This window comes from Microtus pennsylvanicus, chromosome 1 (assembly GCF_037038515.1).
Source record: "Microtus pennsylvanicus isolate mMicPen1 chromosome 1, mMicPen1.hap1, whole genome shotgun sequence".
Classification (NCBI taxonomy): Eukaryota; Metazoa; Chordata; class Mammalia; order Rodentia; family Cricetidae; genus Microtus; species Microtus pennsylvanicus.
In genome coordinates, this window is record NC_134579.1 from 23,656,943 (window position 1) to 23,675,644 (window position 18,702).

Consider the following 18,702-nt stretch of genomic DNA (forward strand, 5'->3'; position numbering starts at 1 on the left):
ACGCTGATAAATGGTTTAGGAAAGATGAAAAAGCACCTCCCAGCTGTGAAAGTTCACCCGTCAAGCATGTTTTCACACCAAAGAACAAATAGTTTGCAAGGAGGAGCACTCCGCAGAATTACACTGTGCCTCCCCTTCCTGGACCTGCCATACCAAGCCAGTAAGTTTCCACATTGGCTTACATTCTGGAAATACTTTACATGCCAGAACTGCACAGCACTTAAACTGTGGAAAAGCATCATACTTTAAGTATAACTGAGTAAGAAGAGTACGATCACAGGCATGCATGCACGCATTCACACACCCCCCTTCCAACAGAAGGAATTATATATATATATTTATGTATTTATATTTATTTATATATGCTATACATATGAAACCTTAACCCTGACATTTCCAAAAACAAAGTTAAATACAATTCATCAGTGTGTGTTTACACACCCAAATATATATTAAATTTCACATGCTAACAGCGTATCTCCCTTCCTGTAAGTAGGCAGCTGACATTTCAACCAAAATTCTACCTACCTTGCTCAAAACAGTTTCCTCCAAACTAAATGGTGCCTTTATCTGAGTACACCAAATGTTCTTGAGACACCTGGCTCACTATTTAACCAAAAGCAACAATCTAGCATCCCTAATGGATTAAGGAATGCAACAATATAGACCTATGCTGTAGGAAATCCTTCAGTCAGTAGCCTTTAAGTTACCCGCCCACTTGGGTGTGGCCTCTTACACTATAAATGCCAATGTAAAGCATGAATGTGGTCTCTCTTCCAGCTGTGGGATTCAGTTGCTGTTTCCCGTTCGAGTGAAGGACTGTGATCTGTGAGTCTACCCCTAAATAAATACTCCTCTATTATACTCAATTCTGAGCTAGTGTGGGGTTTCTTTTTAGCGTCTATTTTCAGACCTAAAAAAGGGAAGAGTGATGAAAGAGAACAAAGTCCGACAAGAGGGCTCCTGGTGGAGATAGTCACGTGACTCTAAGTAATGCAGCATCCCTGTATCTGGTCTTCTTCATCTGAAAAATGAAAGGGCTAAGGGATGGTTGATGGATTCCACCTTCTCCAATGAAGCTCTTTGGCAAGGCAGCAGGAATGGTCAGTCTTATAGGCTCCACTGTCCAATATGGAAACTACTTGACTGATCTGAATTAAAATATGTACAATGGATAAAACTTTAAAGACATGATATTTAAAATGCAAGGTATTTCATAATTAGACTTATGGGCCACATGGTGAAAGAATATTTTGGATTTCCTGACAGGGAAAAAATTATCTATCTATCTATCTATCTATCTATCTATCTATCTATCTATCTATCTTCTATCTATCTATCTCTATCTATCTATCTATCTATCTCTAGCTATCTATCTGTCTATCTATATTGTCTATCGATCATCTATTTATTATCTACCTATCTATCATCTATTATTAATCTGTATTCGTGATAGAATCGCAATGCACTCTACCACTGACCTCTATCCTCTTTTACATTTTTATGCGGCTATTTGAAATTTCAAAGTGGATTTAATAGTTCTATGATAGATTTGTTGGACAGTTCAAACTAGGAGTCAGGTCCAGGCCAGAGAACTGTTGAGATAAGATGACTCCAGGGGAGTGCTGGCATGGAACAATGCCATCCCTGGCTACTCATGGTGGACTGGGAGCTTCTATTTCCATACTATCTGTAATAAGAGTTGTTTGAAAGTCATGCTTCTGCTTTCCTATTTTGCACACAGGCAACAAATCAAAAGCTTACATCTCTATGTCTAAAATTAATGGCAAAGCTGGGCAGTAGTGTCCTAAGACTTTAACCCCAGCACTCTGGAGGCAGAGGCAGACAGATCTCTGAGTTCAAAGCCAGCCTGATCTACAAACTGAGTTCCAGGACAGACAGGACTACAACAGAGAACCCGTATAATAATAATAACAAAATAAATAAACAAATAAAATAAAAATGTCACATCATGACTCTAGGACAGATCTCAGTCATCAACTACAAACCCTAAAAAGAGCCCTAAATGGACCTTTACACAGGTTCCTTCAGCTTTCATCTGCACGGAAGAGAACCACAAACTCCAGACAACTTAAAAAATACAAGACAAGCTTTCAACGAACTAAGTTAGATGTTTACTTAATACAGAACCAAGTGCAGTATTTCAAACCATTGAGATATTCTAAAGAAAACTTTTACCTGCACACCAAATGCTTATGGCAGACCCTCCATGCACTCCCTGATGCTGACGGTTATGTCAAGTGTGCTTAAAACTCTAGGTTTTCCCGACAACTTCATCCCCAGTTTCTAGGTACCTGTCTTCATCTGGCTACTTTTTGAATAACTGAAATGAAGCCTGGTGGTAGCAGTGCACACCTTTAATTCCAGCACTTGGGAGGCAGAGGCAGGTGGATCTCTGAGTTCAAAGACAGCCTGGTCTACAGAGCGAGTTCCAGAACAGTCAGGGCTACACAGAGAAACCCTGTCTCAACCCTCCCATACACAAAAACCAAATAGCTGAAATGATTGAGACGGTTAGAAAGTAGATATGCAATTCAAATGGATGTTAAACTGGTGGCCCATTTCTACAGATGCAAGACATACATTCAAGTCCCTTTTCTCCTCGTCCATAAATCTTCCCACTCTGGGTAAGAGAGGTTAAGTATCAGCAGATGTAAAGAACTCTGTAGTGGCAGAGAAGTGGTTTAACAAGATGGGCAGATCTGGTTCAGCCGAGGCTCTGAATGCTGTGCTCCTTTCTCAAACCCCTCAAAGCTTATTTTACTGCTACTCCTCTCAAAGAAATGTTTAACAATGACTAAGTCTTTAGATGAAATGAATGACAGTTTACCAACAGGGAAAGGAAAACACATTGCCATTTCTTCTGAGAACTACTGAAATTACATTTTTTTAAACAATATATTAGTTGGAAGCATCCCCCAGGAACCTAAACATGCTCGGCATTCAGCCAGCCCCACTCTTGGGTGAGTTCATGTACAAATGAAAAACATTCTCCACCTCCTCTTCCATCATTCCACAAAGGTTTTGGATGTGATTACCTAGCAGATAAGGAAAGTGGGAGAAAATTCCAAAACTCCCCACTAACTGCTCATGGAGAATCTGTGCTGAGAACATTTATTAGTCTTCTCAGTATCCTGTACTCCCTTAACAATACTATATTTTATCCACATTGCAGAATATTAGCCTGTTGCCAAATATTTGACTCCCCTGTCCTTAAGAATAAAGCCTGCTGAGGATGGTGGTGCACACTTTTAATTCTAGCACGTAGGAGGCAGAGGCAAGAGGATTTCTATGAGTTCAAGGCCAGATTGGTCTACATGGTGAGTTTCCGGGCAGCCAAGACTACATAGAGAGAGCCTGCCTCAATAATAATAATAATAATAATAATAATAATAATAATGTAGTGTCTGTAGTGTGCTCAGCTAATAAAACAGATTTACCAGACTCCCTTGCAGCTAGGTGCCATAATCTGGTCAACCTTAAGAAGATATTGACAAGATGTTTCATTAGAGCTCCTAAACCTAGCTGAATAGTAGTCTTCAGTAGCCAATTCTGTTTTAAAACTATTAAAAGTACACTGTTGTTCAGAAAATTAAGTTCAAATTCAAAGGTCCCCCAAACCCTAAATCTCCAACTGTTTCTTCATCCACATATCCATGGTTTCTCCTTTGGAATTTTTGCCCCCTTGCTGTTCTTCATCTCTGGGAACCCCACTTTGCTCCATTTACCCTTGAAATCCTCTCAAAAGGGTCTTGGGATCTCTGTGAGGACATTATATATCCTTTTATTGCAACCTTTGACATAATATGGCTACTTCTTTCTTCTCCATTAGACTGTGGAGTTAACAAGGTTAATAAGGTACATAATGTTACTTCTCCATATACAGCACCACAGAGATTTCAGTGAGGACTCTTGCTGAAACACAAGCCATCTTGTACATGTCCATGGATGAACAATTTCTTTTTTTTAAATGTAAGCAAGGAAGGAAAAGTATTGAGTAGCAAATTAGTAATAAAAAGATCATTGCTTTCTGTTGATGTCGCATCACTAAAATGATGCTCAAAGTCCCTAAGAAATTTGGAGCAGGTATAGAACATGTGACCTCCAAACCCAAATATCCCATTAAAACTCCAGCATTTACCTGAACTCCTTTGCTGACAACAGAATCAGGGACTTGGGACTAGGTAATATGTGTCCAAACTGATATAAGTGAGCCAATGAGTAATAAGTCAACATGCCAGGTTACTTCAAAATTATAAATAATTTAACATACGATAATTAACCCTTAAAATATTTTATCAAATGTCTCTTCTTCTCCAGAAAAGAGATTGATACTGATGTTTCCACATTTCATCAGCTATTTATGAAATCAATAAATACAACTAGAACCCTACACACAGGAGAAACACATTCAACAATTCTTCCCATCTGTGTCCTTACAACATGACCCTCAGAAGTTCACAAGCAGAAAAGTTGAGCCTAAGCCCAGCTCACAAAAGTGAAACATTCCAACAGAAATATGATGAAACAGGGGGACTCTGATCTCCATTCTTTATTAAAATCCCAATACAGTGCTTGGCCACAAATAGAACATCTTTATCACACTCTCTCACCCCAAAGCTCATGGACCTTTACGGAAGGGGAGGGAGAGGGTAAGGGTTTTAAGAGCCAATGGTCATGAAGGATGAAGGATCAGGGTAAAACTGTTTTCTAAACATGGCAAGACTACTGCAACCTTAACAGATAGCAGGTGTGGTTGTCTGTGAAAGAACTGCATATGATCAAGCCAGTCAACATTCCAGTATGAATAGGGAGGGGAAGGGACTCACTCCAAGCTGAGGAATTATTGCCAGTTCATGGCTTCTGAAAGAGGGAGAGTCAGTTTTCTTTAAGGGTGTGGCCGCTGGCAGGTGGATCACATTCTAGTGGATGACCCCACAGCCGTGAGTATAGGGACAACAAAACATTTGTAGGGGTGGGAAGAAAAGGGAATGGATCTGGGAGGAGTTAGGTGAGGAATGGGTGGTGACTATGATCAAAAAGAAAAACCACTGTATTCGTGCATAAAATTCTCCAAGCACTAATAAACATGTACTAAACAAGAGAAGAGCGTCTGAAAAGTAGGTAAGTTCCAGTATACCCTCTAGGGTGCTTCATCCTTCATTATCTTGGTCCTGGGCAGCTCTGACAGCCATGCTGATAAATTACTCAGTGGTGGGCCATCTTCAGCCAGCAGGCTTCTCTTCCACTGTTTGAACCATAGTCAAATTATTCTGGCTTCCCTCAGGGATTCCTTCTTCTCATCCTTCACTGAATAATACCACTCTTGCAAGTAGGGCCCTTCATAGTTCTTCAACTAACAGCAAAATGTAAGCCACTTCCACATCAAGAGTTCTTATTTAGCTGGGCATTATAACATGTGTCTTTAATCCTAGCACTCAGGTGGCAGAGACAGGCAGATCTCTGTGAGTTTGTGACCAGCCTGTTCTATAGGGTGAGTTTCAGGACAAACAGAACTATACAGTGAGACTCTGACAAGAAAAAAAAAAAGGTTCAGTTTACTTTTAGCAAACTTAAATCTCCTGAAACCTTTGGTGCAAAAGGATTTAACACTTGACATAAATTATTAAAAAAAAACATTTTATAAAAATATTGAACAATCAGGAAAAAGATACAAGGTTAATCATAATGACCTCAATTAAATTTCCAATGCTTGTCAACTTAATTGAATTAAGTAGCAATGGCTTTTAGCCTTTAGAAAGTACAACTTCTTTTCTGATTCCCCACCCCTTCCTGATTCCCCACCCCTTTCTTTTTCTCTTTTAAAGACAGGTTTCTCTGTGAGGTCCTGGCTGTCCTGAAACTCCCTCTGTAGACCAGGCTGGCCTTGAACCCAGAGGTCAACCTACCTCTGAATGCTAGGATTAAAGGTGTGTGGCACCACTGCCTGGCCAAGGAAAGTATAATTTGTACAATTTCTTTAGAAAATACAAGTAACAGAATCCACACAATGTTGAATCATCTTGTTGAGTTAGGAGTTATTAGGCGACAAATGGCAAACACGAGAAAATAAATGTCACCAAAGTAAACGCTGACAAAGTAATTTTCACTTTGATGGTCACATAATGTAATTTCAGTATACAGTATATAGCATTTTCTTTCTAAACCTTACTCAAAATCATTTCTAAGAACTTTCAACCGATAATATCATAATAAAGCAGAAGACTGATGAATACTTTGTAAGATTGGTGGCACAAGCCTGTAAGTAACCCCAGTTTAGAATTTCCAAACTCCACCCCGGAGAAAGGCCACCATCAGTGGCTCCTCCCCTGGAGATGCCCGAGACCACGCCCACAAGTTATTTAAGACAAGGCCCCCCAATCTACCACGTGGTTCTCTGTGGGTTTTTCTTCTTCCCCTGGGGTCATCCGGGAATGCCTTGCTCAGATTAAACCTGGACTTGTTAATTCTTAATTTGGCTCTGTTTGATTGGCTCCGTCAGTGGAGAGGCTTAATATTGGGGTATAGAAACCTTTTACTCAGGATTCAAGAGGCCAAGGCAAGAGAATGGAGTATACAAACCCACCTGGTGAGTTTGAGGCCAACCAAACCAACAGAGCAAAATCTTGCCTCAATTCAAGGGGTGAGGGTGTTTCTTCGGTGGCAAGAGCCCAGCTACATGGCTTGAAGAGCCGTGAACGAATGATATTGTTAAGTTACTGACGTTTATAGAAATTTTAGAAAAGTATCCATGCTCATAATCTTTAAAACATAAAGAGAAACTGCCTCTATTATACAGGATCAAACTTGTATACATCTACTCTTTTTTTATGAGAATGCATATAGCCGTGTGGAGTGAGAGCCTGCACTAGACCTGTCTGGATGCTTGCGTAGAGGTCAACTTCTTCCAGAACTGCCTGCCCACCTTGGTTTTTGAAAGAGTCACTCACTGACCCCGGAGCTTACGTTTCTGCTGGACTGGCTGGCAAGTACATCACCAGGACCCTCCCGTCTCCACCTTCCCAGCACAGGAGTAACAGAAACAAACGTGCCGTGTGCCTCGCTTTTACACGGATTCTAGGCATCTGAACGCAGTTCCCTCTGGAGCAGAAATCACTTCACCTACTGGCCCATCTACCACGCACCTCACCAGGCAATCCTTCATCGCTGCACTGCAGAATTTCTACAGTACTCCTCGAAGGTATGTATCAGCTATTTAGTAGTACTGGATGTAAGGCATTGGTGTTAACAATCAATTACAGAAAGCAGTATGAGCACGATCAATATTAATATTCCCCTAGTCCCCACTTTCATTTGTAATATTTAATTGCCTCAGAGCAGACCCCAGCTCGAAGTCATTCCTCCACATTACAATGAAGGACAGTTCAGATACCTCAGCTTACCTCAGGGTCGTGATCTTGCCAGACACACTCAAAACAATCTACCTAGAATATTAACCCACAACACATCTCCGGGTAGAGTTCTCCTCCTCATCTTTCCCAACTAAACCTCTAGCCTCCTGTACACCGCTTGCTGCTTCCTGTTGGACAATGAAAGAATGCATTTTTCTTTTCTCAACAAACCCACGTGCATCAAGGCTCTCTGAACAGGATGGTCTACTTGACTGGATTTAGAATCACCAGGAAGTTTGACTCTAGGTGTCTCTGTGGAGTGTGCTTCCAGAGAGTTTAAAAGGCGAAGGGAGACCCATCCTGAATGTGGGTGGTACCATTACGTGGTTGCCATGGCAGCGTGCGTGAAAAGAAAAAAGCTGAGCACCAGCATTTATCTCTCCGCTTCCTCACTATGGATATAACGTGACTATCGGTTTCGTATCCCTGCCACCGTGACTTCCTGTTCATGGGGATATGTACCCTAAACCCATGAGTCAAATAAAACCTTCCTTCATGGCTGGGGATATAACGGTTTGGGGAACACTTTCCTGGCACACATGAGACCCTGGGTTTAATATCCAGAATGGGAGAGGAAGGTTCTGCCTTAAATAGCTTTTGTCCCATTATTTTATCGCAAAAACAGAAAAGTAACTAATATACGGGGCAGGAAAGCTTAGTCAGAAGCTTCTCTACAAAAACTGGATTTTAATTTTCAATGGAGTTACATAATTTAATATGCAAGTATCTGAGAATGAAATATTCTCAAAAATTAATCTTCAGATTTGGACATTTCTGTGGAGAGTCTGGAGAACATTTTATCTCAAGCTAATACACTGGAAAGGCAATACTATACCTGCTCTAGACACGCCAAACATCAGGCTGGGGAATATCTGCTATAAAATGGGGCTTTTCATTTGGGAAACTAGTTTCAGTCTCCAAAATGCTGAGATTTCAGAAAAGAAGATGAGGACTTTATTGAATGACTTAAACACTGCAGAGAAATTATGTTTATCTACCCTGATCACCTTTGCCTATCAATTATACTACACGATGTAAGGAATGTATTTGTTTTTTAAAACAAAAGTAATTGTTCTTTGAAACTTCATCCAATGACAGGTAAGAATTAAGGACCAAGTCCTGAACGCTAACACCATTCTACTTTGTCTTCAGAATGAAATCCAGTGGGAAAGAGGAACAAGGAGGCACACAGCTGTGAAGCCGCCATGACGAGACCTGGGTTCTAACCTTAACCAGCAATCTTTTCTTTCTTTCTTTTTCTTTTATATTTGGTTTTTCTAAACAAGGTTTCTCTGTGTAGCCCTGGCTGTCTGGGAACTTGATCTGTAGATCAGGCTGGCCTCGAACTCACAGAGATCCATCTGCCTCTGACTCCTGAGTGCTGGGATTAAAGGTGTGTGCCATGCCGCCTGGTCACATCTCCTGGTAACCATCAGTCTTTTAAAAACGAACTGTCAGACTAGGGCTATGGCTCAGTGGTAGAATACCTACCTAGTATACACAACGCCCTGGGTTCAATCCCAAGCACAGAGAACAAAAACAAAAATAAATTTATACTGCTTCACTAATGTTACTGTAAAATACCAATTACATATATGCAGACATATTAATGTTTATTGTAGAAATGGTCTCAATAACTAAGCGACAGAACCAACCCAGGGTCCAACAGAGGAATGGGTAAGGAAAATGTAGTATACATGCACAATGGAGTTTTTTTTTTCAGTCATAAGGAATGAAATTATACTGTTTGCAAGAAAATAGAGGAAAGTAGAAATAACTATCATACTGTTAATTAGGCCAGTTTCAGCAAGAAGAATTTTGTATGCTTTCTCCTGCTATGCAGTTCCCAGAGCTTCTGGCTGTGTTAAAAACAAGTGCGAAAGAGGAAGTGAAACTGCCTAGGGGGGGACCAAGGAAGCTAAAGGGAAAAGGGAACTGGGAGGAAGGAGCGGAGGGCACAGGAGGGGAAGAGAGGGGAAGGGAGCGGAGGGGAGAATATAATCACATGTAGCACATGTATGAAATGTGGAAATGTCCTCATGTGGCACAGTCCTGTGCACAATGAATATGCACATTGCAATAATGTCTTTAATAATAATTTTCAGTCATCTAGGAATGTGTACTAATGAAACATTAATTCTAATTTTAATTAATTTTTAAAAAGTAGGCTTGCAAACAAAGCAAACCTGGACAAATGAGCTTTTGGTAACAAAGGATGAAAGGGCGGATCTTAAACACACAAATATACCTCCAGGGTAAGATTAAGTGTCACATGTTTATTGTCTTGCGAAATGTCTCCATGGGGTTAAGATCTATGACTGTCATTAAAGCTTAGAAATCTAGCAAAGCAACAAGAGCAATAAAACATTTCTTCACTTAACACAAATGACTTTCTCTGACGGATCTCTTACTCTCCTAAGTGTCCTCTAAGGCTGAAGAGTCATTTATCACTATCAGTTAGAAAGCCTCGCTGTTTCACTGTTTCCAGTGAAGATAAAGACAGTATGTGTCTCTCTAGAAGCTGAGAGCACAGGACAAATTTGATTCTCCGAGTAAAAGAACCAGACAAAGAACAATTTCATAACCATGAAATTACAAAAAAGTAATTTTTCATAGTTGCAGAGTTAAATTTTTAATCTGAAATATCTTTTGAACTAGAGAAGAAAAAAACAGACCATCTGAAAAGAAGGAGATTCAAGTTCCGTTCCATGTCCATTGCTGTACTCAGCTCAGGATTCACGGTCTACAAAACCATTTCTAATGTGTTACATTTACTCATTTCTTATATGTGTTCACTGACCCTCCACCCAAGGTTCTGAGACCTTCTCTCCTTTCTCCCTGTAACCACTCTAAGTAAGGCGAGAAGTAGATGTGGATTCCGTAGTTCCAGCTAGAACCAACCTCTATCCAAATACTAAATACATGGCTGGCCAATAAGAACTCATCTGGACTCCTAAGGCCTTTGCTTTTTGCTCCTTCCTTGTTGTTGGCACACACAATCTAACCACAGAACCCTCAGATTTAGGTACTAAAAGTTTCAAATATCATTAGACTAATTTTGACAGAGAGCGGAACTGGCAGCACATGGGCAAAGCTGCTGATATTTCAACGTGTGTTTCTGAGTCACAGATTATAGTTAATTTTTAAGGACGTGATAGCCCTAATGTAACAGTTATATAAACTCATTTGAGTTGGCTTTTCCTGACAGGAAGGCTGTCTTCGTGTCCTGTCTTGGATGAAGGCTGATTGAGCTGTCCATGCTAGGACCAACTTTCTTTGGCTGGCACTTGAATCTTCTACTTCTGCTCTGATGACAAAGCCTGATTATTCATTGTTATAGAGAAGATTTAGCTGAAGACTAAGCTAAGCCTGTCCACAGCTCTTCACACACCCAAAGACGTCCAGTTAATAACTGCATTAATAATCAAGCCAGTGCATAACTGACTCAATATTAAACACGTAGAAAGATGCTAGCATACACAGCATTAAAAATGAGCATTTTCCATTTTTATAAACCCAGCACAATTCTGTACTGCTTAAATTCTTCAATTAGCATAACATGAATTATTCTAATATTTTTAAAAATCCAACCGAGATATAAAATCACATATGTAATAAATGATATTTTATAACAGGCGTTTAAAAAACTTTTACCTATGCTGTTTCATTGTAGAATCTTTTTTTTTTAATTTTTTGACACAGTCTTGCCATGTAGCCCAAGCTGGCTTGGACCTGTCCTTCTCTCTCATTCTCTCACTGTCTCCTCAGAGCTGGGATTACAGGCATGTGCCACACCTGGGTAAACTCATTGAATCTTGTAGCGAACTAACTACCAGCTTCCTCTTATGCTTAATTAGACAACAAGTAAGTTAATTGCTCTAATAAGTAAAATACCACGAAGATTATTTTAGCTTCCTGTAACTATGGATGAGAAAAATATATTCATTTTCTACCATTCAATAAAAGCAGCAATACTTAGTTATGATGGTACATCAAGCTACATATTAACATACATTAATTTATCCACTTAAGCATATTAAACATGAAACAATTTAACCCTCAGCAATGATAAATAACTACTACTCACATTTACAAAAGCACAGCAATTTAACCATAGCCAATATCTCAGGGAGACAGGCCCCAGAATGCTCAAGCAACCTGGCTCCCATTTGGTCTCCGGAGCCACATGTGCTATAGTTTCAATCATAAATATGGCCCAAAGCCAGGGCTAAAAGCTTAGTCTTCAGAGGGCCACTGCCATGAGGTAGTGGGACATTTAAGAGGCGCGGGAACTTCTCGGAAATGTTTAGATCACTGGAGACATACCCTTGGAGAGGACCTTAGGATGCTGGTCTCTTTTCCTGTTTGTTTCCAAGCAGACCAGCATGACAGGAGCAGCCTGGGTCCATCACTCATTCTCAGACATCGTCTGTTGCCTCACGACAGGCCCAGACGTATGTTGTCAGTCAATCATGGACTGAAACCTCCCAAACTGCAAGCCAAGGTAACCTTTCCTCTTTTGAGGAAACACAATGCCTGAGGTATTGTGTTGCAGCAACAGAAAGAGATGTGAAGTGTTACCCTTCCTATGCATCTGGGAAACACTCCATGGTTCACCACGACTAGCTAGCATCCATCCGACATCACAATTCCAAATGTTCACTCCAGTTCTTTCCACAGAAGAGATAGGCTTTAAAAAAAAAAATCTTCTATTCTTGGGGTCCTAGAGTGATGGGTCAGGGGTTAAGAGTATTTCTGTTCTTCCATAAGACCTGAGTTTCAGTTGGCTCACACCCACCTGTAACCCCAGAGAGATTCAAGGTCTGTAGTCTCCATAGGTAACTGCACTCGTGTGCACATAGTCCACACACATACACACACACACAATTTTAAAATGATAATACAAACAAAATTTTAAAGCACTCTCTGCTTTCTTATTTTATGATATACACTAATTCTAGCTCAATCTCTATTGTACACCTCTTCAAAGAATAGCAACACAGAGGCACAGTCGTACGAATCTGTAGTCTAGCCACCCAGGAGGCTGAGGCAGGAGGATCACTGGAAGCAAGGAGTTCTAGGTCAGTTTCAGCAACACAGTGGAACCCACCCTAACTTGGATTCTGTTGCTGTGATAAAACTATGACCAAAAGCAACTTGCAGAAGAAAGAGTTTACGACATCACACACATGACCACCCATCATCAAGGGCAGCCAAGAACAGGAGCTCGAGTAGGAACCGGGAGGTGGAACCAAAACAGAGGCTATGGAGAAGCGCTGTACAGTAGCTCCCGCTCCACAGTTTGCATTCACCCAAGGACTACCTTGGCGCTCAGGAGCGGCACCACCCGTGGTTGGCTGGGCCCTCCCACATCAATCATAAATCAAGAAAGTGCCCCACCACAGACTTGCCTCCTGGCCAATCTGATAGAGACAATTCTCAATGGAGGGACAGCCTTCCCAGATAACTCTAGTTTGTGTCAAATCCACAGAAACCAGCCAGCACAGATCCCCATCTCAAAAAATAAAAAAGTAACCAAGCAAAATAAATCTAAATAAATTATCTTCTTTGCCCAGTACTGCAGCTAGGACTAAATGTCTATGAACCCAAGTTCTCTGTAACCTCTTCTGTATTCCATGACATATCGCTTCTTCAAAAACTAGTAGCAAAATAAGCAAATTAAACAAACAAATAATTTTTTAAAGATCTGTTTTAAAATAAGTTACTACAGCAGACATTCTAGTCCAGCATTGGGTGAATTCTGATCTCAAAGGTGCTGTCAGTCACACCTACTAGATGAAACAATCTGAAGAAAAAAATTTACTGAACATTGGGGTTTTTTTTTTTTTTTCATGATAAATAGTCTCTTCCCAAAGCAATCCATGTTAAACTAAGGAAAGAGCCATGTAACATTCCCCTCCAGGAGCGTCTCCACAGAGTCTGAAATACAATACAGGTAATTGCTTACACTTGCTTCTCATTCAGGGAGCATGCTCATTCCCTCCCTTAGCCTTGCCAGCCTACCATCCCGCTCCCGCCCACTCGTGAGAGTGGGACACAAAACAAGGTTACAGTGTTCACGAGCGCTTGCAAAAGGCAGTATTTATTATCAATCCTCATTCCACCGTTTGTGTCTAGGATCCCACTATGAAAAGGAAAAGATGTCACCGTCAAGTAAACGAAAAACAACAGAATGAAAACCAAAGCCCTAAATCAGGTTAGGGTTTGGGAACTGAAAACAGAGCACTGGCTGCTGGCCAGGCCCTCACAAATGCAGGTGTGTGCTATGTGGCGCACGCACCCTCCTGGACCACAAGGTCATCTAGACCAGGGAGTGGGATGTGACCGTAGTCTTGGCTACGTAGGTAACGTCAAGATGTTAACAGCTCTGAGGAGAGAGGAACAGGATGGAAACATGCCCTGGGCTTCCTCTGCCCTTCTCCCTGCTTCTTGCACACCCTGGCCTCCATGGCATTACTTGGCATCTTTGTTTGCAGAACAGCCTAATGAATCCTGAACGTGGTTCAAAATGGTCCATCTGCAACTGGTCCCCAAATCCCCGCTTCTATTTTAAAATTGCCCAGAGATTTTCTTTCCTTTCCTTTTTTTTTCCTTAATGGATTTTTTCCCTCAGGGATTTCTATTTGATGCAGCAGGTAGAACCCTGGCAACACTCTTGAGTTCTTGTTTATTGTTTTGTTTTATTCGTGATTCCTCGGGGTGGGATGTAGTTCAGTGGTAGAGTACTTGTCCATCTTGCTTAAGTCTCCAAATTTGACCCCAACACAGGCACAAACACAGAAAAACAAAGAAACAAAAAACCAAAAGCAAACAAAACATGAAAACCTCCATGGGTCTGCCATGCAAACAAGGTTGGGAAGTCATGGTTAACAAAACCATATTTCTTATAGAAGCCTCTTTAAGAAGTTGATTCGTCCTTTGCTGCTCCTCGTTGCTGCAGAGGGAGGTGCCCTGTGATCATTTACTGGACTGATTAGCATGGTGCTGAGGTCTTGGTCTGCTTTTAGCCATGACCTCCCTCCTTGTTTCTGATTCTCCACCCAGCTCCAGAGTCCAACCTATAGCTGTCACAGCTTCTGTTTATTTTCCGTCTCCCCAGAAGAACGGAAGCTCCGTGAAGAAAAAGACAGTTGGGGTTTATATAAAAGATGGTCAGAGCTGAGACAGGATTTGGCCTAAAAATAAAACAATAAAATTTCCCCTAATGAACAGATAAGACGGTGAATCGAACTGAATTCCACACTTGTTCTTTCTTTCATTATGCAAAGCCTTATCTGTGCCTGGCTCTGGAGCAAGCTCAAAGAACACAGATAAGACAAAGGCCCTGCACACACGCTGGTGTTTATATGTGAACAAATACGGCCACGCGAATACTTAACCTTCCTTCCCCAGGCCTGGGCCACAAACCTGGCTGGGAACTTAAGCAGGAAATGAGGAAATGCCCCAGGACTATCCAATTCTATCACCCCTATAATCTTTTTAGCTATAGGTATTCATCCTGTACCACACTCTCAGTACACCACTTACTGGGTACTCCCCCCCCCTTAATTTGTACTTTCTTTTTCTTTTCTTTTTTTTTTTGCATATAACATTCCTATTTCATAATTATGGGCATGTTTTATTCGCCCTACATACTTCAGCACCCAGTGGAGGTGAGTAACAAAGCATAAACAGTCAAATTAACGTTACATTCTGGAAACTTGAGATTTAAAGTGTATTCGTGCAGGTCCATTTTGCATAGCCTGACATAAAGGACAGAGAGTATAAAAGAAATTTATTAATGAAAGATGCAAAGGAAATCTTAAAACACAGTTTTTGCAGAAGTAATGTACATTATTTTATTAAGCACTTCTTGATTCACTTCTGTGTGAAGGATTACAGATAATAATCCTCATTATCAAATAAATGCACAAGGTTGATGTGCCAGAAACAGTAAACTTAAAACGGAAGCCCTCTAGCAGTAAGAGAGACCCTTAACCACAAAGCTCACTTCCCTTCCTTCAAATCGGGAGCCGACTGATGCCATTTTTCCCCTGTTTATTTTGAATCAGTCTCATCTTGTGTACAGCTCTTCATTTCTTCAGTTCCGTCTTCTAACAGTCTGCAGTACTAAGGGTCTTGCCAGTGTCATGGGGGATGCTATCGCTTGGGGTGACAGAAGAGTTTATAGCTAGTCAGTAATCATGGCTTCCCACTGACAAGCAGGAGCCGCTGACTCCTGGTGGAGGCCTATCAAAATCTCAGCCTCACTGCTGTGGGTGCAGGCTTCCACCTCAGCGTGGCACTACTCAGCAGGTCTCCGGACTGAAGAAACCACCACGACCAAGGCGAGTGGGTAGTTATCAGCTCCACACAAGAAAACAAAACTTCCAGGAGAACAGAGCTGAACACGCAAGCAAACAAGGGTGTGTGTCCGTCACAGTTTCTTAATCGCGTGACCAGGAAAAGATGTCAAACCAGGGACAGAGGGTTCCCGGGAGGAGGAGGCTCCATCATCACGGCCCTGGTTCACTTTGATTCTATTTCAGAGCCACCTGCAGCAGATCTATTTTCTGTGATTTACAAAAGGCAGCCAAGTCGTCCTTCGGAGGCTTCAGTGGATGCGGAGCTGCGCAAGGCCCTGTCACGCCTCATTAGTGTGAATTACCTATCCTTCCAATGATTCACAAAAGGTACTGATGTGATTCTCACATTCACCCTTTAAAGGTGACAATAACCACAGGATAATCTCCAAATGGTTGGCAGAAAATGGATATGCAATTGCATAAGCCAAAAAAAAATTCTCTTCTTCTTGGCCTACATCCTGACTCTCTTTACACAAGTTTTAAAAAATGCTCAAGAAAAATAAATATTTAAGTTTTAACATGAGCTTCAAAAATTACAGTTATGCTTTTAATTACTTAATTGTGTCTTTATATAGTAAGATAATTTGAAAAACTGAACGATAATACAATTAAAATTTTAGGTCATCAGAGAAATCAGAATTTTCTTTAAAAAAATGGAACACTAAATTCTTAAGACTCCTAAAAAACCTGTTTTAACCAACCTGAGGTGATTTCCAGATCCTGGGGCCACTTGTGGGGAAAAAAAAATTAGGGGGGGGGGGAAGTTCAATGACCTTGCAAATTAAGGACTAAAAATAAATAAATAAATAAAAACCGTCCTAGTGTGATAGCCTGGGCAGTCCCCACGGAATTACAGGAAAGCACTCATCCGGAAATTGCTATTTTGGAAAATTACTATGAGGTGGGGGAAAGGGTGAGTCTGGTGGGGAAGGGACATTGCAAATGCACAGATGCTGAAAAGGGAACAAACGATGCGAAATACAACCAGCTGCCACGCAAACAACTTCTAGGCATCTTTGGATAAAAAGAAAAACAGCCCTTTTGCTGGATGTTGGAGAGTTGGATGAATGGGGAAGACTTGTTATACACCTAGTGGTGGGTGGATTTCACAGGCTGCAGCCTCCACACAGCTTTTCTTTGCTGCACTGCAGAGGCGCCATCTTCTCCGTCTTAATCTTCACTCTACTCAAGCCTTTTATCTGTACCCTTTTCAAAAAAGACCCTGAGGACCCTCCCCAGCATCCTGCACCCTCCGGGGTGACTAAGCTAGAGTCCCCAGAACTGCCCTGAGGAGGCCGCACCTTAATCAGACAAACGCCTCCTTTGATGCACAGGGAGCCCCAGCCTCCCCACCACCCGGCACTGCCCTTTCCAGACACACGCCTCACTCTGGTCTCTCTTTTTCTCCCTCTCTCTGCGAGGACTTTGCAGCCCCGCACAGGATTGGCACTAGGCGGTGGTGATGCGGGGGTGGGAGACCGCGGGCCCCAGTAGCAACCCCCAGGCCCTCAGGGACAGACGCGCAGCACGGGGAAGGGAGCCGCGGTGGCGCACAAACTACCAGGGCTCCTCCACCGCGTCCTGGACGGCGAGGGCGGGGTGTCGCGGCTTTTGTTCCCGGGGACCTTCTCGGTCTCTAAGAGAAACTGGAGGCGCAACGGAGAGGCCGGGACGTCCAGTCTGAAGGACGGTGCCTGGTGGCCGCAGCTCTCCGAGCCCTCCCATCACTTGCAACTTAACACAAAAGGGAGAGACGGAAATGCACAAAGTTTGCCTGAGGACGGTGGCGGTGCGCGACCCCGCGCCGCTCCGGAGAGGGTCGCTGCGCAGGCACAGCCTCCGCCCGCGGCCGCCAGGAGCAAAGCTCAGCTTCGCAGCGAAGTCGGGCGGGGGTGGGAAGGAAAGGAAAGCCAGGAGCACCCCGGCGTCCAGAGCTGCCCCCATTCCACCCCAGGACTCCAGGGAAGGGGAAGGGTGGCGATTTCCTCGTGGGGTACCGGATTCAGAGACTCTGCACTTTCAGTTTTCCACACGTGTCCCCTTCCCCCCACTAACTGGGTGTCTCTCGCATCCCCGAGACCGGCTCCCGAGGCAGGGAGGAGTCAGGGTCTGAGCTCGGGCTCGGCCCCTCACCCTCACCGGGGCTGGCGCGGATATGGGGAGCCCCGCGCCTCACCCACTCCCACTCCACCGGTCGGGTAGCGCGTCCCCGGGTAGGGCTGGGCCAGAGTCGCCGATGCGCAAGGCACCCGCAGGCGGGGGCGGCGGAGAGCGGGATAGCCGTGACTGTCCCCCGCCTCTCCCGAGTCAAGCTCCGGGGTGAGAAGGATCAGATTCTCCCGGCGCCCGCCTCCCCCGTCTCTTTCCCAAGGCGCGGCACCCACCTCCAGCGCCCGAACCGTCCAGGCGGCCAGCAGGAGCAGTGCCAAGCTGGGCAGCATCGTGATCCGGCTTGGGGCACCGTGTGCTCTGTGTCCGAATGGGAGATCCGCCGCGCCCTGGCTGGGTCCGCGTCGCCGCCGCCGTCTCCGAGAGCCCCCGCGCTCGCTGTGCTCTAGGTGCTCTCGCCTCCCGCCGCCGAGGAAACTGACAGAGCTGGAGCGCGGCGGCGGGGCTCGCAGCCGGGAGAGTCAGCTGATCCCGCCCACCCGGCTCGCCACCCGAGAGAGACCCCTAGCGGAGCCCCGGGGAGCTGCGCCCGTGCGCAACGGGAGGCGACCGGGGCCAGGAGCACACAGGTGCGGTGTCCTGGGCACCAGTGAGGGGCTGTGGACCCCGCGGTCCCCCTGGGCTCCGGGAACCAAGGGAGGGCTGATCTGGGTCCGGGAGAGAGACCGGCAGTGGCGGGGAAGGTGAATCCTAGGACGTTTGGGTTCCAGGAAAGTCGGGAGCGCTCCCGGCTC

The 18,702-nt window shown here is 43.5% G+C and overlaps 1 protein-coding gene across 6 annotated transcripts in view; it reads right to left on the reverse strand.

Annotated features, from left to right (window-relative positions):
• The window catches only part of App (amyloid beta precursor protein), a 223,101-nt gene extending 204,399 nt beyond the window's left edge, over window positions 1–18,702 (reverse strand). For 2 of the 6 annotated variants that reach the window (XM_075959211.1, XM_075959206.1), the window contains exon 1: window positions 18,184–18,390. In XM_075959211.1, the coding sequence (XP_075815326.1) occupies window positions 18,184–18,240 (57 nt within the window). In that variant the 5' untranslated portion in view covers window positions 18,241–18,390. Of the gene's footprint in view, window positions 1–18,183 lie in introns of all 6 variants that reach the window. The other 4 variants (XM_075959217.1, XM_075959196.1, XM_075959214.1 and 1 more) reach the window with 3 other exon arrangements.